Raw genomic sequence first — 27552 nt, forward strand, 5'->3', positions numbered from 1 at the left:
CTTACAGCAACCCCGAAACGTCAGTAGTTTAAAACATCGAAGAAAGTAAACAGACAATGCCATTTTCATCAGGTACAATAATGCTGGATGCTTAAAAGCATTTTCCCGTAAAACTTCAATATATTTAACAGACTCTACTTTAGATCAACCACCCTAAGTGGATTAAAATATACACGGATGAGAAGCGCACGATATATACGGAAAGGCTGCTGTGTGGCAGGCTGCGTATTAGGCACTCATTCCAGAGGCGCTGAAAGCAGTTTCACTCAGAGGAAAGCCGAGTTTCGAAGAAACCAGATCTGCCTCAAGTGCAGACTCTTCCCTTTACTAGCTGTGTGGCCCTGAGAAGCTGGTTAACTCTTCTGAACCCATGTTTGCTCAGCTGTAAATTAGGGATATTAGGGCAAGAGCAATGTAAGAAGGAAATGAAATGATGAATTTATGGAAAATGCTTCTCGAATAGCATATTAGCTTGTATGAAGGCTCTATGCATCCACTCCACAGATTTTATTTACTATGTTTAGGGCTCACTGTGGGCCAGGAGTCATTCTAACCGCTTGGGCTACATCAGTGAATAAGACGAAAAGTTTTAAATTCTTATCAGAGCACAGTGATTAAGAGTGGCCTCTGATACGGACAAGACTGAGTTTGGATTCTGCCATTTCCAGCTGGTGATCTTGGAAGTTTGTTAATCTGTACAATAGGGATAAGCCCTATTCCATGGTTGTGGTAAAGGTGAAATGAAAGAATATATTGAATGCTAAGCACTCTTTGTTGTGCAGAAAGTGCTCATAGCAGCACCTGGGTGGCTCAGTCCGTTGAGTGTCTGCCTTTGGCTCATGATCTTGGGGTCTTGGGATCGAGCCCTGCATGGAGCCCCTTGCTCATCAAGGAGCCTGCTTCTCCTTCCACCTCTGTTGCTCCCCCTGCTGCTTGTGCTCTCTCACTCTCTCTTAAATAAATAATAAAATCTTAAAAAAAAAAAAAAAAAGAAATTGCTCAATAGACAGCAGGACTTTAGGAATTTTATTATTGTTAGTACCAATCCCTCTAACAACCCAGAGAGGAAGATACTGTTGTCAGTGCCCAGAAGCGAAGACTGCAGCTGAGTTAGACTGGCTGCCTTGCCTGGGGTCACAGAGCTGCTTGGGGATAGTGTCTAACTCGGAAGCCTGGGCTGGCGGGCGCCTTCTATGGGACCAGGTGGACCTTCGCGCTGTCCACCTCCGTAACTCTGAGACACCGACATTTTGTGACTCTCTATCGATAAGCATCAGAGCTAGGGAGTGTGTGATGTGTTTTCGTTGTGTATGGGGGGGTGCTTGATTGATGCCATTCACTTTTAAGTATAAAGCTGTATCACATCCTGACTTTGCTGTCACCCTGAATGCCCCCACGTTATGACATCTCAGGATCTACTTCTATTATTATTTTTATAAGACGGAAAATGTTAGTTGATGAGCTGATTAGCAATTTGGAGCAATGTTCTATGTGATTGCATTAAATTCAGTTGGGTCGTGCAAAGGCCTACTTCTGTACGTTTGAACTTGAACCTGGCTCCTCCCACTGTTCTGAATTGTGACTTTTCCATTCCTACTTATTTCTGATCTATTTCTCATTTCTCTCTTATTGGCCTGTGAGTTGAGGACATGTTGCCCACGTCTTTAAGAAGACTGCCTCAGTGTCAACAACTCACGGGCCAACGAGAAAGTTGGGTGCGTCATTGGGCATATGGCATAGTAAATGGTTCAGTGAACATTTATTTGGAGGCTGAATGCATCTCACATGTGAATTTAATGTTTTCCTCTCTTTAGGAATGTTCTGCCTAACCATAAAAATCATGCACTGAAAAAACTGGTGTTGATCTAGGGGTGCTAAGTCAAAATTCAGTACTCCCTCGCCCTCAGATCCAAATCAAGTTTAATTTTCATTCTCTAGTTGGGAAAACTGAGACATAAATAGCTTTCACTTCCATCCTTGACTTTTTACTAAAATCTAATTACTGAAAAGAGAGTCATCGTCAACAGCCCAGCATACAGTCTTTTCGGTACTGGATTTGGCTAAGGCTATTTATCAAATAAATAACACGCTTCCTCAATTATAAGACCCCCACATTTTTTCTACTTTTAATATTTGTGAAATCAAGTTGCCCTAACAGTTGATATATCTGTTTAATGGGGCAGTATTTTCTTCCATTCTGAAAAAAGCTGTTCTTAAATTGATGGTATAACTTAGTATCAGTGGTTTCTTGGACTCAGAATAGAGTGTTAGCTATTTCCCTCTTTTTTTTTTTTAGAAGGGCTTACTTCCTTAGAGGGGCAGCTTCCAAAAGGAAGGATATGGAAATGTATAGTGCCTTGCCACTCCAGGAGCTTCCTCAATTCCAAAATCATTTTGCTGAGTGATACTACAAAGAGCCCCAACCCCAGATTCATTGAGAGAGTTTCCTAAGTGGCTCTGAAAGCCTCACTTTGGTGAATGCCCATATCAAACCCACACCATACACTCTTCCCGCCTGGCTAGGATGCCTGGCTGGCTGGCAGGGGACCCACAGTCCCCCAGACCCTGATGCCTTGAGGCTGATTTTCCCGGGCAGGTTAAAGTGAAGACCTGAGGTCATTTGTTCAAGATTATCTCATTGCTTCAGAGACTTGCCTGAACTTCCTCTCCAGGTCCTTTGATCAGCAAAAATAATAATGGTGAAAATATTGATTAAAGTAACATATTTATTTTGGCAAGGTTTAAAGCTTGTGTTTATACATCTTCAAGAGAAATCTTTGAGGTTGATAGGGCAAGAATTACAGTTCCCGTTTGCAAATGGAGCAAGGAAGTTTCCGGAGTTTGTGACCTGTCTAATGGAGCCTCTAGGAAATGAACCTAGGTCTTTAAACCCAAGAAAGTGAGGGTGATATGGGAGGATATGGTTGGACTTTGGGCTCAGATCTCAGTTCTGCCAGTTCCTAAGGGTGTCATCCCAGAAGTCTGCTCATGGGCACAGCTGGGGTAATCAAACTACGGTCAAGTCCTCTGACAGGATCACAGATGATACCAGCCCCATGGTGAAGGCTCACTGCCTGGGAGGTATCATTAATTCCACTATTCTTTTCTAGAAATCACTTCACGGGAAGGAATGTCCTAGTTAAAACCTAGTGTTCTAAGAACTAACACGCTTCTAGAATTTTGCGACTGAAATGAGCTACATGAACATGAGTTAGTGGTACTATTTTGCAGTCAGGGTGCACTGACTGGATTGTAAACTCTGCTAGTCAAAGATGTGAGAAGTTGGACCAGTTCTGAGGGAGCTGTCTGCGAATAGCGCCTTGTAACTTATTACCTGTTTGGAATTACAGCTGTTAATTAGGTTGCTTCATTAGTTAATTGGCCCCTTTCCTATTTACCCAGAAAGGATGTGCCCAATCTCCATTCAGGAGCCTACACAAGAACACATTTCCCTATTCTCAGGAAAACGAAATATTCATAGATGAAGAATAAAAAAAAAAATGCAGCGGTTAGAAAAAGTAACAGCACCACCATTCAAAGCTCTGCTTTAGGTAAGAGAGACCTTGGTTCTCTCTGGCTCAATCTACAGGGTAAATCCCCTAAAACGAGATTTTTTTTTAATTATTATTATGTATTTCTGGCCACTCCTTTAATTTGCGCACGACAGGTTGCACTGAGGGCTGAAGCGTAGGAAGAACGATTTCAGAGGGTGCTTTATTTTTAGTTCAAGTTGGCCAGCTCTTCGGGCTGTTGGCATTAATGGGATTAACCCTCTCATTTCAGAAATGGGGGAGGTAAGGAGGAACCGCGGCGGGGAGGGCGGGGCGACCTCTGGCCCGGCAGCGAAGGTGTGGGCTGAGCATTCGCTGTCAGGATGAAGGACAGGGCCTGCTCTGCAGCTGGCGTTGACCGGCTCCGAGACCCCATTACGTCCTGCGTGTCAGCCGCCGAGCCTCTGCAGAGGCAAGGCCTCCCATCAAATCCACCTCCCGCGGAATCACTGCGCAGCCCAGGGCCATCAGGGCTCATTAGCGCCGTTTACCATCAAGGGCGCCCCACTCCTCAAGGCCAGGCCCCGGGTCACTCCACCAGCCGGCCCCGTCCACTCCGGCCTTGACCGGTGGCTCGGGGCAGCGCGTCCAGCGGGGGCCTGGGGACAGCCCTGCGCGCTCGCGGTGCAGCCCGGGGGTCAGACCGGCGCCCCCTCCCCTCCAGCTCCCCGCAAACGTGCTCCCAGCTGTGCGCGCCCTCAAAGCCGAAGCGCGCAAACCCCGGGAGGGGCCTCCTTTTGGACTGAAATCATTATCTCGCAATCGAAAGCGTGGAAAGGAACGCACGTGAAAGACTCCCCGCAGCATTTCCCAAAGCGTGCTCCGTCAAGGTCAATTCTGCAAAATGTGGGGGTGGACAGGAAGTTTGGGGAAAGCGGGGTCAGAAAAGTTCAAGGGGTCTGCCGCGCGTCAGAGCCCCGCTGCCCACCCCCCTTCCGAGCTCATCCGCGCGGAGCCAGGGCCAAGGCCCCTCCCCGCCTCCCGCCCGGGGACCCTTGTTTGTGCACGGCGCAGGGGGGCTCGTCCATTTCCAAGGCGCACACTTAGGGAAACGGGGCTTTAATGCAATGGCCTCTCCAGAAATGAGGAAATAAAGCTCTCAATCGGGCTCAGAGGGGAAATTTGATATGTTAGTAGAAAGATTGAGATTGTTTATTGTTGTTATTGTTTCATCTTTATTACTCAGATGAAGCCAGGGTAAAATTGTTATAATATTACTAACCCCATGAACATTTATTTCCCAGTCTCTGGAAAGAGCTGATTTTAAAAGTGTTAAAAAATGCGATTAAGGGGCGCCTGGTGGCTCAGTCGGTTGAAACTCCGACTCTTGGTTTGGGCTTAGGTCAGGATCTCAGGGTCCTGAGCTGGGGCCCCCTGTCTGGCTTGCCTTGGGTGTGGAACCTGCTTGGGATTCTCTCTTTCCCTCTGCCCCGACCTCGCACGAGCGTGCTCTCTCTCTCCTAAAAAAAAGATGCGATTAACAAAATGCATATTTGATATGTATTCTGCATGTGATTGAATTTTTACACCTTCTTAAGACTTCATATAATGATATTTGCAAATGAGAAAAGAAATTCTTTTGTCAGACTGTTTTGAATTTTGGTTTAGAAAACATGCCCAAAACTATTATCTAAATAGATTGTTCTGTTCATATTTGGGGAAAAATATACAGACACCAACTCTGAATTTTTAGATACCTACTCTGAATTTTCAAGCAAAATATGTTTGATTCTTAATTATGCGACGTGTCTAAACAATATGCTCTATTTTTTGTATTAAAAATGGTCTTCAGTACATATGATTTTGTAGCTTTTTAAAAAGATACCATTTTTTAGTAAAGATGCAAATCTTGCATGAAAAGAATGACCAGTGTTATAGTATCTATCACCTTGGGGGCGAGGGGGTTGGGGGAGAACGTGTCAAGGCCTCGGCTGTATCAGTAATGTGTTATTTCTTTTAAAAATAAGCAAGAGAACTGAAGCTTATATGGAAAAATGTTAATATCTTAATATTTCTGTTACTGTTATGTTAACATGGTTGAACAAGGATCCTTTTGTATTTTTTTGGTAAAATATTATTATGATTATTTTATTTAAGTAGGCTCCATGCCCAACTCGGAGCCCAACTTGGGGCTTGAATTCAAGACCCTGAGATTAAGATATGAGCTGAAATTAAGAGTCAGTTGCTTAACTGACTGAGCCCCCCAGGCACTCCTGTAAAAAATTATATTTACTTTTTTATACATTTAATGTGTTTCATTATAAAAAATAAAATAAGGGGCGCCTGGGGGCTTCGTTCGCTTAAGCATCTGCTGTGAGCTCAGGTCATGATCCTGGGGTCCTGGGATCGAGTCCCGCCTCCATCTAGATCTCCCTGCTCAGCAGGGAGTCTGCCTCTCCCTCTTCCTCTGCCCCTCCCCCTCCCCCTGTCATTGCTCTCTCTCTCTCTCAAATAAATAAATAATTTAAAAAATTAAATTAAATTAAAGAGTATGTGTGAAACTCCCGGAGTTCCTGATCCACTGTATCTGGATGTGTTTAATGTGCCTCATGTGCTCTAGTCACGTTGTCAGTTACACATTTTATCTCCTTTGCACAGGGTTTGAAATTAGTTTTACAAACGCGGGCAGCTATGGCTTTATTTGTTCTCCTATGCAGAGCTAATAAAACCCACAGAGAGGTGCAATGGACACTTACTGAAAAAATTCATTATATCTCAATTCTTTGGCTGAGATTTGCATTTATTATAACTTCATCTTCATTCATCTTGTAGTGATTTTCTCTAAAAGATTCTCATCTTTCTATTTAAATTAGCTGTTGAATTACTTTAGCAATCCACAGTTCAGGGTCAATTGCTGGCTTTTCATTTAAAAAAGAATAGCTATTACATGAATTTATTGATAAATTAATATAATTTATTAATACTTAAGACATATCAGGTGCTGTGCTGAGCACATTGCCTGCTACTATCATGTTTAACCCCACCACAAAGTATGTGAGATGTCTTATCACTCCCATCTTTACTGATGAGGTAACAGGGGCCCAGAATGTAACTTATCCAAGGCCACATAGTTAGAAAAGCGTTCCAATCAGACCTCTTTCCTTCAAAGCCCACACTCTTAGCTGCTCTACAGCCTTCTAGAGATGCTATTTAGCTTTCGATTGTTAATAATTCAGAGGAATGTCCCAATGTAAGCATCATGTTTCTTCAATTCTAAGACATGTATCTTTCACCTATTTGAAAGTTATAGTATTAGAATGGTTGGTTTGTACAAATGCAGTGCTGGTGGTGTTCCTACCCTGGAATTCGCCCTTCTCCAGCCCAGGGCTGCCGAATGGAGGCGACCCACCATCCATGGTTTTGCACTGTCAAGGGTGTCTTTTCTAAGCTCCAATGAATAGGCTACAATCAGTATCAGCAGATTGCTTTTCTTTGATTGTGGCCTGTGGTCCTTCTAAAAGGCAGCTCCTACCTCCTGCAAATCCTTCTGTCTTGCCAAAGCAGCTCTGCTCAGCCATGGCTTGCTTATTCATACGATGCTGGCTATATGCTTGAGTAATGAATTGAATGGGTAAGTCTTTTTAATTTTTCTCCTTTTTATATGTTAAAGAAAGTAGGGGCGCCTGGGTGGCTCAGTTGGTTAAGCATTTGCCTTCAGCTCAGGTCATGATCTCAGGGTCCTGGGATTGAGCCCCATGTCTGGGCTCCCTGCTCAGGGAGGAGTCTGCTTCTCCCTTTCTTTCTGCTCCTCCTCCCAGCCCGGCTCTCTCTCTCAAATAAATAAATAAATAAAAAATAAAAAATAAAAAAGGTAATGTTGTTTAGTTGATTTTTTTTTTTTTTAACTTGACTGGCTCTTTAAGGATGGGAGGGAGGGACTCTGGCTTGACTTGTTGCCACTTAAGAAAATTTCACAGTGGTGGAGAGCTAATTTCATCAGGAAACATTCTGAGCTTCAGTTAAAATGTAAAATGCTTTCCTTAGCCCCAGGATAAAATGAAATTTCATTTGCTTTTACTTTTCTGCAATAATGCCAATAAGGAGATATTGCCAGGGGCAGTCGGGAAGCCAGTTCTAGAGCTGAACAAATCGATGGTAAATCTACTTGCCAAATCCTGAGCGTACCCACTGAATGAGTGTTAAGAACACACACACATACACAACACACACACACACACACACACACACACCCCTACTGCACTATCCGGGGTAAGGGTAAGATTTCCCTAAAATAACTTTATGTTCTACTGCTAAGATTCTCACATTCTCAAACCCCTCACGCACACAGTGGGTTTCAGTGCACAATGTGAACTGAAAACACATAGCTTCTTAATTAATAATAACAGCATATACTGAGTGTTAGCATTATTGAATGCTGACTATGTGCCTGACCACATGCTGAGCTCTTTAATCCTAAAAGCTGGTTCCCTTTTTATCCCCATTTTTCTTTTTTAGCATTATTTATTTCTTTATTTGAGAGAGAGAGAGAGCCCGCACGACTGGGGGGAGGGGCAGGGGCAGAGGGAGAGGGAGAAGCAAACTCCTTGCTGAGTGTGGAGCCCGATGTGGGGCTCGATTCCAGGAAACTGAGGTCATGACCAGAGCCAAAGGCAGAAGCTTAACTGACTAAAGCAGCCAGGACCCCCTTATCCCCACTTTTCAGATGAGGAAATTAAGGCATAAGAGAGGGGAGTCAATCGCCTGAGGTCTCACAGCTGATGAATGGCTGCCTGGTTCCAGAACCCATTCTGTTTGCCTGTAGGCTCTACTCCCCTTGCTATATATCCAAACCACAGACAGGTTTCCAGAAAATGCTAGACGAAACTCTAAACCATGATGATGATATTTGTAGTCGCTTTTTATTACTGAGTCTTTAATACTGTATACTCAGGCACGATGGTAGGCTTTTTATACACCTTATCTCACTTAATCTTCATAATCTAGGGACTTAGATTTTATTATCCTTATTTCATAGTGAAACTGAAGCTCAGAGAGCTCAAGTAATTTGCTTGAGGTCACAGAGCCAGTAAGTTATTGGCTGACATACGATCCAAACACGTGTCTAGCTAGTGCTCGTTCCCTTGTCTGGCTTCCACACTCCGAGGAGTTCCTGATTGGGTAAGCAAAGGCAACTCAAATGTTCTTCTTTGCACTGTGACAGTCATCATAAATTTCACGATCACGAATTACCAAGAGGACACTTGCTACCCTCCCACATCAGAGTGAAGCTGGGTACGATATCATTTTTAAAAACTTTAACAGTCCTGGGGTAAGATATGCGCTTTGTGACTTTAGAATATAGTATTTCGGTGAAAACGAATCACTCTTTGGAATAGTGTGTGACTTTTGAATTAACCGCAAATGGATGGCAGAGTCAGAAAGGTAAAAGAATGACTGAGCTGGTTAGGGAAAAAAAAGAAGAGAAAACAGAAGTCTTTATACATATGGCGGTTTTCCATCCCTTGAAATTTACTGAAATCCAGTAAGTGGAAACAGTCAGATTCCAAGACGAGGAAACAAAACTGCAAGTCCCGGGGGCAGTGGGCAGGGGGGCTTTCTTTCTGTTGCGATTGGGGCATGTCTCCCTTCCTGTGTGGGGTGGGCATCTGTCCCGCTGTGTAGGAAGACCTAGAACCATTTGCCCCGAGACCATGAGCCACTGGACTGGGCCTCCTCACAGAGGTTGCTTTAAACTTGGAGGATAAGACTCTGGTTTAGGAAGATAAAGTCATTGATTGCCCCAAGGTCCAAAATTAGAAACATGCAGAGCTTGGACCCTATCCCAGGCAGGTCTGAATTTAGTCAGTCTTTTCCTGGGTAATCCCATTTTGGTTTCCAAGTAGCCAAGACAGAGAATCTGAGCAGGGGGGAGCAAGAATCAGTCCCCCCCCAACCCCATGTGTCCTCTGCAGCCTGACCTCCCCCAAATATCAGCAGAGTAAAACACGCTTTCCAAACCTAGGTGTAGATTTTAATGTTATTACTTCTGGGCAGACTTTCAAATGTAAAAAACAGTGGATGTCAAGAATTCAAATGAAGGGATCTACAAATATATTAAGAGTTTTCTCTTTGTACCTTTTCTGGGAAAGCTCTGTGGAGATTTTTAAGGAATCGAAAATGGGCTGGATAAAGTAATTCTCGTTTACACGGGTTTTTGAGCAAGGCTAATTATATTAACCTGATTCCAATGTAGTCTTATTTTTTGTACCACATTAATACAAGCATAAGGAACACACACACACTCACACCCCAAATAATTTTTGCCCTTCTTTTTTGGTATAATCTGGCCACTTCACACAAGATACACGCAAGGATCTTTGTGCCCAGAGATGCAAAGCATGCCCGTTTTTTTCTGGGAAGATGACTGTGTTTATATTACAAAGGTTTTTAAAAAAACGCACACACGCAGTGCTACAGGAACGTGGCCAATTCATCGACTTTGGAAACGTGAGTACCTTGGTCTTCTCCAGCACTAGGAGGAGTTAGTTACACGATGCCACTGGGCATGTTTCTAGAACTCTCAGACAAGACTTCACGAGTGGGCAGTATCGATTCCTCTGTGATGTAAGTTTTTTTTCACTTTCGGAGTTTTGTGTACCATAGCAAATCAACTATCAGAGCACAGTTTCTAAAACAAAAGATTTTTAAAATTAAAACCAACTCTTCTTCAATATATGCAGAGTGCCAATCAAGCTTTTCATCGGAAGCTCATTTTCCTGAGGGTACTCATGGGCCGGGAGAGCTCTCCCTGGGGTGGGAGCTGGCAAAGGCCAAACAGAGCGGAAAGGCTGTAACTCCAGCCCCTGAGAAGGGGATGGATTTGTAACTGGCAAAATGATCCGCCATTAAATCACCGGAAGAATAAACTCCTAATAATTCCTTCTCAGCAATAAAGCATTTTCTCCATCACAAATTCTCAAGTGGTGGGGCAGAGTGGTGCATTTTCCTTGGACACTGGAAGCAGAAAAATCAGGGGGCAATACACATCAGTGGATATGCTTTCCATCTTGAACTCTTAGAATTTACATCTCAAGGGCCAGCTGCCTGGCAGGAATGAATCGGGGTGTTCTATTTTGGGCATAACTCCGGGAAGCAGCTTCCAGGACTGACCTGATCTGAGTATGAGTTATAGATATTATAACCAACTTTTCTTCCACGCCAAAACCCCGTCCCTCCAGAAATCTTAATAGGCTTTTGAGAGCCTCCATTTAGAGCCGGCTGCATAAAATGATCCTTTGATGAAAAGGGATTGGAACAAGGGTTAAAGCCGACATTGAGAGGTGACTGTGGAGGGCACGGTGTTCATACAACCCTCCTTTAATATGTGTGGTGTGCACCTGTGATAAGATGATTCATTACCTGGGGCTGCTCTTTGACAAGCTCCATCGTTCAGCCCTCGGGGTTCTGACGGGACAATCCTGCACCCGCCCAGGAAATATAACAAGGTCAGCTTTTTTTCCCTGGGACGTAGATTGAGATGGTTTAGCTTATAATGCATCTCTGTTTACTCTTTATGTAAAATAAAAACAGGGTTCAAGACGTCGCAATTCCTGTTTTCCACGGAGCAGGCCAAGCAGGGATCCGTAAACTCACTGCTGAGTAAATAAGTCTGGGAGGGAAAATCCTGGAGAGGGTGCAAGCTCCTTCTGCCTTCTGTTCCGTCCTCAGAAATGGCCACACTTGAGGTCGGGCTGCCCTAGCCACTGAGGATCTATGTCAAGCCTTTGAATGGAGGGCCCTTCTGATACCCTCAGCTTTAACTCCGGTTTGCTTTTCATGTAGCTTTTAGGTTCATTGGCGTCTTAAAGGGGGAGCTCCCCTCATCTGAAGCTCCATCAGCACCCTGGGGACCGAGATGCAGGGACAGGAGGGGTGTAATGGAACGGGCACACTGCCCATGACATGAGGAAGGTTTGCTGGCCCCAGCAGACTGAAGTAAACCTGCAGACGTACCAGAACCAGCCGAGCTTCCAGGAGAATCGGCAAGAGGCCCTCACCTCTCCCCAGACCGCACTGGTCCCACCCATCACGTCCCCACACATTCAGAAATCGGCTGGCTTCGGGCTACTTTAGAAATCTTAGAGCAATTAGGGAAGGAAACTTCCCAGTTTCCCCCATTGTCCAAGTTTAAAAAGAATGAATAACTAAAAGAGCAAAACTGAAATTTTATTTTTAAAATTTACCTTAAAAAAAAAAAAGAAGAACGAAAAAGAAAAAGAAGGCCCCAGCACGAAAAGTATTTCCTTCAGTTAAGGTCAGAACACGAGCCATTGTATGGAAATAAAAACAAAATAAAACTGAGCCTTTCTAGGGGAAGGAAAACAATCTTGCTTCTAAAATATAGAAACACCTCCCAACCCTTCTCCTATTCTTGACATTGCTAGTAAACATTATTTATTTGCCTTGAATGGATGCGGTTACATATCACTGTCATGCAAAAGAAATTCATTTCCTTTCCGAGTTCAATGTGCCATAACAATGCACTCTTGTTCCCATCTCCCACTCACCTGTCCTTGTGCATTAGTAACTAGTTGACCCGTGACCCCCTGAAGACTGGAGAGAGCATTGCCAAAGGCCTGCGAGCTTGCTATGGAGCCCACGGCTGCTGCTGCTGCAGCCTGACTTGCTAGCGGATTATTAACCAGCTGCAAAGAGAGAAAAGATCAGGGTGAAACCACCGAGAGAGAGGCACAGGCACAGAACACCGATACAACATTCACGTGGGCGAAGGACGGTCCCCTCCAACTGGCTCATGCAAAGGGCCTGGGACCCCCCGGAGGGAGCTCTTGGGGAGGTTGGACATGAGGCTGGAAACAAAGTAGTTTCCACCAACCCTGGGCTGCTTAGTGGAGCCCCAGGAAAGAATGAAGTGGGCCCTGGGGTGGTGGGGGCGGGGGGCGTTAGGGTCTTGCCAGGTGGATGAGCGATTTTGGAGAAGTCCCTGGATTTTGTCCTCTGTCCTAAATAAAACTCTGGGGAAATGTCTCCTTTCCCTGAGGTGAGCAGACGGAATGTGGATTTATATAGGTTGGGAGTAGGAGTGGAGGGGAGGAACAGATGTTAAGGATTTCTGCAAATGAATTGATCATTTTCATTTGTGAATTGCGTCATGACGTAAGGCAGGTGCCTCACCCCACTTTCTTCTCCGAGGAAGACGGAAACCAAAGTCAGTAGAAATGGAAACCTCCAGCCTCTGTGCTCTCAGAGGGGGAGTCTAGGGTTGGGACTTGGGCTAGGGGGACTCATACCAACCATGGGATTCAAGGCCAAGGAAGAAGGTCCTCTGGTGAATAGCCAAGTTGACACCTATCTGCTTACCATTGAACTAATATGTGGCCTTCCCTTGGTCTCTTTCCTGGGACAAGAGTGAAACAGGGAGGAGAATTTGACTTGGGTGGAGGGACCCACTCAAGGAGGAAGTTATAGCTGCCAAAACCTGTTTTTCCATGGAGACCAATTCAATATTCTTTATCCTGCCAATTTTCCACACCACAGGTTTTTAGGCCTTCTGACCATGAGGCAGAAGTGTAGCTTGAACTAAAATCTGCATTTAGGTTAATGACTAGATATAAATTCAAGAAACATTTAAACTATTTTCACAGTATTGGTTTTGATACATGAATTTCATTTGTATTTATTCTAGGGTGTTATTTTTTCCCATATAGTTCCTCTCAAGTACAACGATTGTTGTGTATAATAATGCATTTTCCATCACCAGTTCCCACATCCATGAAATTCCTGCATTTTAGCAGAAGCCTGCCAAGACTAAGACTTGGTGGGAAAAAAATTAATGCCATACTTAATTCGGGTCCTAGAAGCTCTTCTACTTTCTTCTTTACTTTCTCAATTCTTAGTCTCTCTTCTTTCTTTCTTTCTTTTCCTCCTTCCCTCTTCCTTTCCCTCAAAACATATCTTATTGCTTACTTCCTTTGGAAATTTGTGTAGAGTTTTATATCATCTGATGAGGATGGGAATACATTAATTGCCAGGGGAAACATCAAAAGGGACAGAAATTTAAGAATTCTTTTTTCATTAATGTGATATCCTTATTCCTCTGGTTTCTTTATTCATCTATAACCGAATTTCACGTGAGTAGTTGTACAGAAAATCCCATTGACCTAGCGCATTTTTTTTAAAGAAGTGAAAATCCACTTTAAGCTCATTACTTTATGTGTCTTTTGCCTTTATCTCTCTCCTAAAAGACAGGAATGATTTTCCTTTAAGGAGAAAAAACATTCTCATTCATCATCCTCAAAGAAACCCTGTCTTATCCCAGATTACCACCATGGGATTTAAAATTCAGGTTGGCCGTGTTCTTGGTTTCCTATTTTTATAGTGTAGATGTGGCAAATAGTGGTGGATGGTAAGTGAAAACTCGCCCTGTTTGGGGGTTGACTACCCTAAGTGAAAGAGTTTGTACTGCGTACCTTTTTTTTTCACTCCTGAAGTGAGAAGATCTTTGGGAATATTTTCCCCAAACTGCCCGGACAGACCCTGCATATGGCACACCATCTCAGCTCAAGTGCCAGCTGGTATGTTTTCATTTCTTTTATGCCATACATGTTAAAATCATGGTGAATTTCCCCAGGTTCAGAGAGATCTCAAAATAAGCTTCTCAATCTCAAAGAACAATGAAATCATGTGTCGTTTGGTGTTCGTGTTGAATATGCCATTTTGTCCATGAGTTTTGGGTGCAAAATTTGAATCCGTACGTGCAGAATGTTTCCTAAGAAGATAGTGATTCCTCTTTAATGAAGAGAAAATATTTTGAGAAATCATAAGACATTTTCCTAACATGTAGGGCAATCAAAAATTCAAATAGGAAATGACGGAATTGCTCTCTGGAAACACGGGTACTGGAGAACTCCTTACATTCAGGCCACGGGCATGTTGTTCAGCTATAGTCCCATGTATTTGCTGTAAATTCAGGCATTATAATGGATAAACTGTGGTTCTGAGAGTAGCTACTTAAGCCTTTGTGCTATGGGGCCAGAAACGGGTATCCTTGCACTGTTCTGGAAGGTTGCCGAAGCAACCACAAAGGTACAGATTTTTAATGTTTCTTTCCTCTCTATCTTGGTCCTGGTTTCCTCCCCTTGCTGCCTTTCCCTCTTAATGGAACAAATGCCAACTTGATGACTCTCTTCTTTCCTGACCTAGGTCTCTGGGAAAGGCGTGGGGGCTGTGGGGCGATGCCTCACTGGTCCCCGGAAGTGCAGCTAGAACCGAAGGCAAGGGGGTGTGGTGCATACGGACTGCGGGGACGAGTCACTGCACGCTGACAACATTTCAGGTGCACCATTGGTGGTGTTGACGGATGCAGCTTCGTAAATATCTTTGGGCTTTTCTGTCTGTGACTGCCAGGGCAGGGATGTAATACGCATGGAGATAAGCGGCAGGGAGGGGGAGGGAATGCTCGGGAATCCGTAAGTGTTCCCTTCATCCCCTCGGGTCATGTCACTCTGTATTGTCCCCCGTCATGTCATATTAGCAGTGTTCCTCTCAGTCCTTCCTCCTACTCAGGGTAGATTTGGACAGCGAGGAGCCCGGGCACAATAAATGTACATAATGAGCATCTGACATTCTAGGACCAACTGGATATTTCGAAGTCGCTGCCAAGTTTATGCCTTCAGATCTTTCATTGCCAATGTACCTAAGCAGCTAAAGGATGGCCCAAAGGAAGTCTGATTGTATGACACACTTGCATTTTCCACGGACCAACTCAACAGTCAGGCTGGATTCCAGTGCAGGCTTGTTTATAAACGTGGCAGTTCCCAAAGCAAGCGTGTGCTGAGCGCCAGGGTTCTCCCGTTGCCTCCAGATGGAACCTGGGCTTTCAGTACATCGAGCTACAGTTCTATAATTCACAGACAGTCTACAAACCTTCTAATGGAAAAACTAGTTTCTTAAGATAGTCTCCTGCTTCCCTCCAATGTTAGAGAATAACGGAGTAATTTTTAAAAACAATTTTGTACCGGGTGGGGGGAGGGCATCGGCTCTGAAACCAGACTGCGTTGGCTTGTGACTTTAAGTAAATCAGGTCTCACTGTCTCACGGGTAAAATGGCTGTAGAGATGGTACCATCCACAGAGTGAAGATGAGGATGAAATGAGCTAATACGGACAAAAGTTTGAGAGCAATACTTGGCCTATATCATGTTCTTGATAAATGCTAGTTATCAGTCTCACAGCTCGTATTGTGCGGAGGACTTTGAACTCCTCAGTACATCAGAATTAGGACTCACCTTTACAAATATCTTCTCCCTTTGGAAATGATGTGGACACAGGCAACCGTGTTCTCTGTTTTGACATTTTAACTGTATCCTCTGATTTTATTTGACTTATTTTGAAAGAATAGTTTGAAGGAAGCTATTAGCTAACTAACAAGATTACTAGGTGAGGCGAGTTTCATGACTTTAAAGACAAATGTGCCACTTGAAAGTATTTCAGACTGGAGGACATCAAAAAGAAGTATTGAAATACTGACTTCACCCGCTTATCTTGGGCTTCTCATAGTTGGTTATTTATAGAGAAATTAAGGGGGAAGACAGTGTTTTGACACTGAGGCTGGGGTTGGTCGTGACAGACCAGTGAAAGGAGACCTTTCTAGCACATTATTCTTGTACTTTCTTGACAACATTTGTTGGGTTTCCACAAGGACACCCATTTTGGAGTTTAATTCCTGCCTCGTGTCAAAATATTGTGAATGAATCTATCCCACGCTTGCTGATTTGAAAGTGAAGGCATGCAGGAAGATTGGTAGAAACTTTTCCCTCGGATTCGCCATGGTTTCTTTCTACATGTGCCTATCGATATTCTCATAATGAGAAAAGAAATCCATATTCCCAGGTCTACAGAGGTTTGGATGCATCTTTGTTATCTGAGAACACTAAATGGTGATGAGCAGAAAGGCTCTGATAGGATCTCTTCCAGGAGCACTAGATGATGTCATATGTCTGCCACCACATAACTGTCACCATAAATTATGTCACTACATGATGGAGTAGTATCTTTCTCCAAGTCTTGCCCCATCTTCTCATTCTCTGAAAGACTCACAACCTACAGCCTGGTAAAGAATCCAGGTTTCTTGAGTCTGAGCCTTAACAGTCAGAATACTTTTCATGACACATTGCTGATTACAGTATTCTGTTATTATGAATCTCATTTATGAAAATACGGCAGCATGATAAGGCAAGTGCCCTGTGGTGGTATATTCTGCTTATGCCTTTATTCCAAGAGGGACTTGTGAATGCAGCAGGCTCGAGACCTTTCTTTGGAGCATAATTGCCCATGATCTATAGTTTTATCATTCTCCTCTTGAGCCATGTGGATTTCATAGAGTATGGATTTTGGAGCAGCTCCTTTTGCTACTAACTTTTCCATTTAGAACCCTGAAACTGTGGCACCATTTGTTTTTAAACGAGGATGTTGATAAGTGCATTCATCACAGTTCCTTCCTATGGAAGGTCCGAGGAACTTGCAGTGGCTGCCTAGACACAGGACGGCAAATATGTCTTTCCGAGTTCATTTACACGCGTTAGGTCCTTGCCTTTCTTATTCTGTACATGTGACACATGTGTCTCCTGGTCCCTTGGGACTCTTCTAACCAAATCAGCGCTTGTACTTCTTACCCCCAGCCTTCTCTTAAAACGTCAAGGAAATACCAGTAGACACAGGTTGGAAGGTTGGCCATGTTTATCCCAACAACCTATTTGATGTGGGGTTTATCCTACTAGGCTTTCTCCTAAGATCTCCTAGACCGCATGATTGTTCTGTGATACAAACAGAACAGTTAGAAATCAGTTTTGTGAGTTTCAATATCGAGCCCAGCTCTGCCACTCGCTCTCTGCCCACTTTCCTGCAGAGATGGTGATGTGTTAGATGCTGACCGTCCAACCCTCTGCCCATCAGAAGTCTCCGGCTGGAGTGCCTGAGGTTTGCGGGGATGACCCAGGCACTACCGCATCCTAAAATATCTTTGGTTCATCAATGTCAAATCACATCGATTTCACTACAGTTTTAGAAAAAACTTGATTTATTTTTATTTTTTGACAAAACTGTAGGTATAGTAACTTCCTAATAATGATCTACTATCCAGCCATACTCGCTAACAGGGGAATTTTTAAAGTGACCTAGTGTCTGAGGGTGGGGTCCTCAGAACGAGGATGGGGAAGGGAAGGATTCTGATCCTGTAGGAGCTGTGGAGTGTGACCTCGGCTTCAGAGCTGTCCCACCCCAAGGCAAGGAAGTTGGATGATCTCCCTCGGCACTTATTGCTCCTGGTTGACAGACAGCCCCTAGGGTCAAGGAAGGGTTGGAAATCGAATCCCTGGCACTGTTGGCTCTTTACTTTTGGGGTAAAGTGGATACTGGGGGCTGAGGAATGGAAGAAGAGCTGCAGGGGCTGTTGTTGAACGCCCCCCAAAAGGGTGGAGGCAACTCACAGAAAAGAGAGTTTCCAGGGGACCTAGGTGGGACATTATCATTACCTGCGACAGCACAAGCATCACCTCCTTCCACTCATTAATGTCTTCATCCCACAACCATTGATTCAGTATGCACTGTGTTGTGGGCACAGTATGAGGGGAAACAGTGTGATGACCAAGTGTCCTCTTCCCTACCCTCATGGGGCTTTCAACAGGGGAAGAGACTTTGGTGGAGAGGGAAGGGAAGTAGGAGAAGCGGCATTCAGACCTAGAGAGGGTGGTAATCCAGGGGTGGGGGGCCCCGAGACGGGTGGTGGGTCCAGAGACCTGGAAGGGGCAGCTCTGAGTCTTTGCACCTATACTTCCTCCAAGTTGCACAGAAATGTGCTGGCAAGAGATGAGCCATTCTACCTGAAAGGACTGAGAGGTGGAATTCTGGAACCAGATCGCTTGGCTTCTAATTCTGAGGCTGCCAGTTACCAGCTGGTAACTAGCAGTACCTGTCTGCTACAGCCTGAACGTTTGTGCCACCTCCCCACCTGCTTCATGGGTGGACATCTGAACCCCCAAAGAAGATGGTGTTAGGAGGAGGGGCTTTGGGGAGGCCTCATGAATGGGATTAGTGCCTTATAAGGGACACCCTGTAGACATCGCCAGCCCCTTCCACCATGTGAGGACACGGTGAGAAGGTGCTGTGAACCAGGAAGAGGGCTCTCGCCAGAACCTGACCACCCTGGTGCCTTGCTCGTGGACTTCCCAGCCGCCAGAGCTGTGAGAAATAAATTTCTGTTGTTCATAAGCCGCCCCCGAACGGAGTGACACGCTTTCTGCACGCAGGCTTCTTCAGTTTTAGTAAAAGGGGAATATTAATGGTGGTCATGCCTTCATGGGATTATTGGGGAAAATAACACAAGTGAGCATATGCAAACCACTGGAGGAATTCCTGGCACATGGTAAGCATGATCTATGTTTTGCAGTAAGCGTTTTCCCTCCTTCTAGGAACTTCATGCTGCTGTAGGATTGGGTCCCCTCTGGCTGTTGCTCCCTCCAGGGTGGACACACTGGCCCTTTGGCAGATCCTCGACTATGTCAGGATGTTGCTGGCTCTGTGTCCTGTCTACACGTCTCTTCTCCAGGTCATCCCTTAGAGACACCTACCTTGACCACCCTGTCTGAGTGGGCATCCCCTGTCTTTCAGAGATTTATACCAAGACATGTATAAGGAAACCATATGATGCAGAGACTTGTTTCTACATAATCCATGGTGGGGTGGGGTGGGGAGAGGGTGGGATAGACAAGGAGGACTTGGGTGGAGCACGTGGGAGCTGGGTGGCAGACACATACAGTTTGCTTGACTATTTGTTCTATTTTTGTATATACTTGCGATCTGCCACAATACGGTTTTTGAAAACTCCTATTTGCTCTCCATCCAGTCTTCTCACTTGCTTACCTTATAGCCCTAAGAGAGTCTAATATTCTCATTGGTTTATTCCCCACATCCCCCTCTCTAGAATGTAGATTTTGGCTCACTGCTCTGTCTTCAGCTCCTTGACAGACAGCCCCTAGGGTCAAGGAAGGGTTGGAAATCGAATCCTTGGCATTGTTGGCTCTTTACTCTTGGGGTAAAGTGGATACTGGGGGCTGAGGAATGGAAGAAGAGCGTGCCAGGCACCCCGGGGGCCCTCAACCAACATTTATTGAATGAACATAGGAAGGAGTGAGTCCAGGACATGCAGGCCGGCCCAGGACCTTGGTGGGAGTTTGGCCCTTTAATATTTACATTAAAGAGTAAACATCTGGGAGGCAAATTTGTCTAAACTCTTCTTTTTTTAAATACAGCACCACACTTTACGGTCTCTCACACTGTGCTGGCTGGACTGGCCGGAGCCTCGAACGTGGTGATGCAGTCCTGAGGTTCCTGAATCATCCCTGAATGTGTCCCTCCCTCCTGTGAACGAACCAGCACTTATAGGCTCCTCTCAGTGGCTCAGGCAGATTCCTGCCAAGAATCCTGGGATCCTCCAGGATATAATACTCAATAACGGCACCCTCTAAAGATGAAGAGCCAGTGATTCCCTGGATATCTTGGACTCAAAGCCCTGGACATCCTTAGAAGTTGCATGCCTGGAATTGGGTGTGGGTAGGGCTGGGTGGAAGGAAGCCTTCATCTTTAGGTTTGATGTTTTGGGAGCTGCAGGATAAGGAGGCAGGGAAAGAGGCTTTTATATTTTTTCCTTGGGATATGGTGGTGGAAATGGAACTGGGTACTGGGAGTCTCCCCGCCCAGCCAAGCCTCCTGGTTTAGAGAGAGCAAAGCCCATGTAGACAGCAGCGTGGGTGGGAACAGAAGGGGCTGTTTCAAAGGATGGTCCCATCTGTCGCTGGGCACAAGCCATGCTGCTTTGAGGACAGGTGATAGGGTGCCGATCAGTTAAGGAGAGATCTGTTCTCCTTTTGTGGGACCCCACTGGGATGTATCAGACCACTTGGGCATTTAGATGGTTTATGGCTCTTGGAGGTCCCAGATGCAGAGATGGAAGTGAGCCTCTACTCAGATGGCTTCACAAATCCTGGACATCATTGCAGGTGGACAGTGGGGACTCTACAAGCCCACGTGGACATCCGAGAGAGTATTCTAGAAGTACCCTCAAAAGAGAAGTGGATCCTGCCAGGGGCCCCGGTCCAGGTAATGCAGGATGATCAACAGATCTGTAAGGAGGGAGTGGGGACACTTGAGGGAGGGAAGGAAATAAATAAGTGTGGCCAGCGCACTGTGACTTAGTGGCAAACTACTGCGAAGCTCTTCGAAGGGGTGCATTTGTTTTTTATTTTTAAATTTACTGATAAAAGAGTCAAGCCCAGAGTTGAGGGGAAAGCAAAACAAAACAAAACACTAGCTTTTAACTCAACCTAATACATTTGCTTTTGAAGTAGAGAGGTCAGCATTATGGAAACATACCAACTCTAAATCAGATTTTATCCAAGTTATATGGAGCCCAATACTGTGTTACCACAAGCTTACACATCTCATTTCCTTTTCTGTCTAGTCCTCCATTTAATAACCTGAAAATCTATCTTTTTATGGAGTTTCACGCTATTTTCTTACTTACATACAATAGTGCTACTCTTACCAATTGCCTATTGTCATGGCACATTAGTTAGGTGAATTTGTTGATATTTCAAAATTACTCTTTCTGTATTTTTTATTCTATCATCCAGTTTAAACAAGTGATCGGGAGCACTCCTGGGATGAAAGAAAAAGGCTATACTTTTTTTTTTTTTAAGAATAAATTGCTGCCACAGTAGAGTAGTTGGCATTATTCTGGCTTCTAGCTGCGGGAAGCACTCCGTCCCCACCCATGCCTAATTTACTGACGCTACTTCCCAAGTCAAAGAAAAACAAGGCACAGTCTACCCTAAGGAGCCTCTGGACAATTTTGCTCATAACATGTCTCCTGATGACTATGGTACAGGCTCTAAGCCAGACCCCAGACGTATAGACTCTGGCCTCTGGCCGTAGGTGCTTCCAGTCTAATCCAGAACTGTGGATGTCCACCTATGTCACTGTGGTCCTGTAGGAAAGAAGCGCCCTGAGCCCAGGTGAGGAGCCCTCACGAGGCCTCAGGCAACCAGACCACTTGGGAGCTGAATTTTAAAGGATGCTGAGGAGTTGACTGGGGAAAAGGTGGGAAGGGGAGAGAAAACGCTTCTTGATCACCAGCAATAGTGGGATCACAGCGTGGAGGCGGGGAGGGGGCCGTTTTGTGGATGTGAAGCCACTCAATTGGCACTTAGGTCTTTTGGGAAGACGAAGTGGAGAAAGGGAAGTAGCAGAGACGAGGTAAAGTGTGGGATGACTTTGTCCCTTTAAGGGGCTGGTCCTTTATTCTACAGGCAAGGATAGAGAGATGTAATCAGGTCTGAAGCTGAGAATGGTTGCTTTGGAGACTGAGTGGAACTGGCGAGGAACGGGTCAGACTGAAGGCAGAGGAGAACAGGAGGCTGCTGGAGCCAGGACAGGGGCCGAGGGCTGCCCTGCACTGGGGCAGGGGTGTGGCTTGGGGTAACTGCACAGGGAACGAAGTCCAGTTCATGGTTCACCGATTCAGCAAACATTGAGCGCCAACTACAAGTCAGGTACCGCGATATGGTCTTTCCTCCCAAAGAGCTTTCAAGGTATGGGGGAGGCAGACACAAAGACAGATGAATCAAGAGCCAATGGTGCGAATCAGAACCACAGTGAGCTCTTACCTCACACCTGTTAGAATGGTCACCACCAAAAAGACAAGAGATGACAAGAGTTGGTGAGGGTGTGGAGAAAAGGGACCCATCGTGCCCTGTTGGTGGGAATGTAAACTGGTGCAGCCACCGTGGAAAACAGTATGGAGGTTCCTCAAAAAGTTAAAAATAGGATTACTGTGTGATCCAGCCATTCCATATCCGGATATTTATCCAAAGAATACAAAAGCACTTATTCACTTACAAAGATATATACAATAGCCAAGATATGGAAACAACCTGAGTGTCCATTGTGATTCTGTGTGTGTATGTATATATATATATATATGTGTGTGTGTGTGTGTGTGTGTGTATACACATATACATATACACACACACACACGATGGAATATTATTTAGCCATAAAAGATAACGAAATTTTGCCATGTGCAACAACACAGACGCACCTCAAGTTGCATTATGCTAAGTGAAATAAATCAGACAAAGACCTACACTGTATCATCTCATTTACATGTGGAGCAACAAAATCAGCGACAAAAACCCCCAGCTTACAGATATAGAGAACGGATCAGTGGTTGCCAGAGGTCAGGGGTGGATGGGGCGAAATGGGTAAAGGGGGTCAAAAGGTACAAACTTCCAGTTACAAAATAAAGAAGTCATGGGATATAATAGCATGGTGACTATAGTTAATAATACTGTATTGCATAGCTGGAAATTGCTAAGAGAGTAACTCTTGAAGTTCTCATCACTAGAAAAAAAGAATTTTGTAACTATGATTTTTGTAACTATGATTTTGGTGATGGGTGTTAGGTAGACTGATGACGGTGATCATTTTGTAATACATACAAATACCAAATCCTTATGTTATACACCTGAAACAACATGATGTCATATGTCAATTACACATCAATTTATAAAAAAGAACCAATGGGTACAAGCCAGGCTAAGGGTGTGCTCAGTTAGTTGTGGGAACACTGAAGAACTGGCTAGTTCAGTGGGCAAAGAGGGGCATCAGGGAAACTTCCCAATATAATCGACAGGAGCTCAGCCCTGCCTAAATGGCAGATCAACTAAGCAGACAGAAAAAGAAGGGCAGATAGAATAGAAGAGTAAGTACAAAGTTACGGAAACATCAGAATGCCTTGTGTGTTCTGAATGGCCAGAGCCGTTAGGGCAGGAAATGGGGTTAGGAAAATTCTAGGCAGGGTTCTGAAGGCAGAGCAAGAAGATAGAAGACATAAATTAGGAGGCGCGTGTGTGAATGGCACGCCTGTGTTCCTACGGCACAGAGCATCTCACGAGTGATCTCTCTGCACGCTGTTGCTACGAAAGGGCCTAAATGGTCTCACTCATGGAGTAGTTTTAACAGCCTTACAGCACAGGAAACAACACTGCTTGATAGTCCTTGAGTCATAAAATCCTTTCATGTATTTTATATAAAGGGAAACTAAACTGCTGACTGACCAAAAATTAACCATTGAATTTTGATTAATAAAAACAAAGCCATCCTCTTTTAAAATATAGAATGTTCTCTGTTATGAAATATTACAAAGATGGACGATAAGTGGTACATTTTGTATCCACCTCGGTATCCACGACTGAGTCACTCTTTTGAAGACTGGGCTCTGATTTTAGAAATTATAATTTTATAAATTAATTACATGGGTTCCATTAGTTGATAAGATTTCAGGTCTCTGACATTCTGCCCAGAGAAGACGCAAGCCTTCATTTACTTTGGAGCTCTTTTACTCCTGAATATGTCTATTTTGTATGGATAGATACTAATTTTACCATTCAAACTCAAGAGACTTTTTATTAAGTCCAAACCAGTTAAACTTGTCACTTATGAGGAGCAAAACATATGCTGCTTCTTCCTTTCATCCCAATAACCACACTGGGTATGAAAATGTGCTTGTAACAAATGTTACACATTATATCTTGGTTTTATCCACCCACTGGCAAGTGGAGAGCCTGTTTAAACTGTTACTGAATTTTATTGTTATGCATAATGGCTTGCTAGCCTCATAAAATGTGTTCGCTGAACAGCTGTTGTACACAAAAGCTCGTCAGAAGAAATGCTATGCTTCCCACAAAATAATACTACAGTTGGGTCATGCATGCATTTACTTTTCCCCAAGGACAGAAAATCCGCAGGAATCAACCCATTTGCCGTTGGTCTGCAATTGACCCTTAGAACATCTACTTCCTTGAATTCATAATAAGGGTCAGATGGACCTTTTAAATTGTAAGATGAAGAAAACGCTGTTTTTGGTCATGTCATCCCCATCTTTAAGTGGGTGTCCTTCTGCAGCCCTGGGCTAACACCTCCGAGAGTTCCTGCCTTCGTTGTAAAGAGTAGAGAGAGATTTTTGGCAGATGGCACGTCTGCCCATCATAAAAGCAGGCACCACACCCATGTTAGACCCGCGGCAGCCTCCTAGCCTAGAAGAGAACTTGGCCATTAGGAAAAACGAATAGTCCAAATTATTAGAGGAAATACGATTCTGTAGAAAGAGGAAGATAAGTACATGAAAGAGAAAGCAAAAAACATGGCCAGAATGCTCAGAGGTAAATAAAATCCTTCTGCGCTCACAAAATATATTGGTTATAGGTTGTTCTAAAAACATTAAGCTAACAGTAAGAACCACTACCTGTAGGAGCCGTAAGCCAAGAAAATATAAAAAGTTGTTGTATAGATCGTTCGGGAAGTTTCCATTAATAAAACTGAACATAGGTTAAAAAACATAAAGCTTAATCTCACCAAGAGCAAAAGCAAAGCTGGGTCAGAATTTTCCGCGTGGAGGGAAAAGAGAGCAGAAAGTCACTGAAGGAATCAATCGGCCCAATCAGCAGGGAGAAAAATCTGTTTAAAAATTTCTTGCCAATAGTGGTAACTGCTGAGAAATGACTGGTACTGCGATTCTAGGCAGAAACCAGGCAACCAGGAAGGGAGGAGGGAATGTATTGAAATGGCGGGATGTCGGGGCACTCGGGGACTCCAGGTCAGCAGCTGACTGGCTGTGTGTGCCTCCTTGCCCTGCCCAAGCTCCATTTGCTTATCTGGAAAAAGAGAAGGTCGAACTACATCAACTCAAACTACATCAGGTTCTCAAAAATGGTCCCCGACGGGCAACTAAGCCACAGCAGTTTTGGGGACCTGTGTTAGGGAGTTAAGCCTTCTCTGATGAATACCCCTGATGAACATTGAGGCCCACCCATCCATCATCCCTTGAGCTGCCCCCAGGCCTGGAGAAACCATGATTTCCTCCCTCCCCTGATAGCTCTGCTGGGTTTGGGTTTCAAGCCAGCTCCAAGAATGTTCAGAGTCTCTGAAGTAGACTGGAAGAACGGCTTTCTAGGATAGCTGTTCCCAGCTCAGGTCCTGGCACGAGCATCACTGGGAACTGCTGAAAATGCAAATTCTTGGCTTCATCCCAGACCCGCTGAACCAGAACCTTTAAGGTGGGGGTGGCGATCATCTGGGTTTGAACAGCTCCCCAGAGGCTGCCGAGGTGCACGAAGGCCTGGGAACCCTGAACGAGAGGATCTCCAAGGTTCCTTCAAATGGTAAACTTTTGTGGTGATCATAAAATAATGGAATAAAATTTGGAACAATGCTAATACTTTTTTCCAGTTCTCTTCCTGTAAGAGGTACCAAATAAATATGTTAAACGAAATGTTTTCTCAATCTGCCCTAGCAAGTGGGGACATGGGGCTGGAAATAAGTGTTCGGGTCAGGGCTTAAAGCAAGTTTCCAAAATGACTATGCCGTTCATTGACTTCTGCGCTGGTGGCCAGCACCGCGGACAGCAGCGGGAGTACGTGATCACGCAGTAAGTCGTTGAGGCGGGGGCTACAGGCCTTTCCAGCATGATCAGAGCAACCCCAGTGTTCTAGCATTAGGGATCAGCGGAATTTTAAAACTGTGATAGAGTTTTAATAAAAAACTAATTACCTGGGGGGGGGGGCGCCTCAGTCGGTTAAGCATCATCCTTTAACTCAGGTCATGATCCCGGGGTCCTGGGATCAGGTCCCATATTAGGCTCCCCGCTCAGAAGGGAGCCTGCTTCTCCCTTTCCCTCCACCTCTCTCCCCACCCCGCTTATGCTCTCTCTCTCTCTCTCTCAAATAAATAAATAAAATCTTAAAAAAAAACCCTAATTACCTGGCATTAAAAGATAAATTACTGCAAGTCAACCAAGCAAAGGCTTTCAAGGGCAAGAACAAAGACTAAGAACTGGCGTCTCCCAGTTTTGCCCAAATACAGAAGAAAACCACTCCTGAAGGGAAGGGAGGAAGGAGGGCTGGTCAACACTAGGAAACCTGGGCAAATACACCTGCTGGGGATTAACATCAGAGTCACTTCAGTACGAAACTCCAATTCTTTACGTTTGGGGGGATGTATTCCTGGGCCTGGATGGTAGAAAGTTTTCCTCATGCTTTGTTTGAGTTCTCAGATTAGCGTGTATGCTGTGAGCTGCTTGTTTGGTGTGCGACTTTAAAAAAAATAAGAGCACAGTTTATTGTTCTTGATATCTTTATGCTTCTATATCACAGAACATGGAGGAAAAATAAAGCAAAATGGCCAGGAGTAAAAAACAAAGAAGGGAAAACATCAACATTTAGAGGTGATTATGTAATCACTTTATCGAAAATATCACTTAAAATAAAATACAGGAAAAGAAGATGAAAATAAAAAATCACAGTAAATAAACAGGTTTGTTTTCCCAAAATGTTGGTTTCAAGAACTTGGACACATTAAATAAGATGGTCTTTTTTTTTTTTTTAAAGAGAAGAGCCATGAAGTGATAAGGGGAAATATAATTTCTAAGGATTTATCAAAATAATGTGGAAGTCCATGACGTCTTTTTTTTTTAAGATTTTAAAAAAAAATTTATTTGAGAGAGAGCGTGCACGTGCCAGAGACAGCATGAGCACGGGAGAGGGGTGAGAAAGGGAGAAGCAGACTCTGCACTGAACAGGGAGCCTGATGTGGGGCTTGATCCCAGGAACCTGGGATCATGTGACCTGAGCTGAAGGCAGGTGCTTAACTGACTGAGCCACCCAGGCGCCCCCATGACGTCTTTCCTTAGAGCAACGTACATTTAGCTTGTAGCTCTACATGCTAGAAGCAATGATACTTTGGTGGAACCCTCGAGAATTACAGCAATTCTCAAAGTGTGTTTCATGGAATTCCGGTCCTGGGATTTGCTTTGGAATAAAAGGTTTGGGAGTCAAATAGGTTTGGGAAACTTTGCACGAAGTATCTACCTCTTGGTGATGGACAGTGTTTCTTGGTATGTTAAAGGCTCTGGAAATTGCCCACAGGTCAAGAAA

The 27552-nt window shown here is 44.4% G+C and overlaps 1 protein-coding gene across 1 annotated transcript in view; it reads right to left on the reverse strand.

The window, feature by feature from the left end:
- POU6F2 (POU class 6 homeobox 2) overlaps positions 1 to 27552 on the reverse strand; it is a 453583-nt gene that overhangs the window by 37680 nt on the left and 388351 nt on the right. Inside the window, exon 6 of the mRNA XM_026502925.4 lies at positions 12059 to 12196. Within this exon, the coding sequence (XP_026358710.4) occupies positions 12059 to 12196 (138 nt within the window). The remainder of the gene's footprint in view (positions 1 to 12058; positions 12197 to 27552) is intronic.

Source organism: Ursus arctos, unplaced genomic scaffold (genome assembly GCF_023065955.2).
Source record: "Ursus arctos isolate Adak ecotype North America unplaced genomic scaffold, UrsArc2.0 scaffold_3, whole genome shotgun sequence".
NCBI classification, from domain to species: domain Eukaryota; kingdom Metazoa; phylum Chordata; class Mammalia; order Carnivora; family Ursidae; genus Ursus; species Ursus arctos.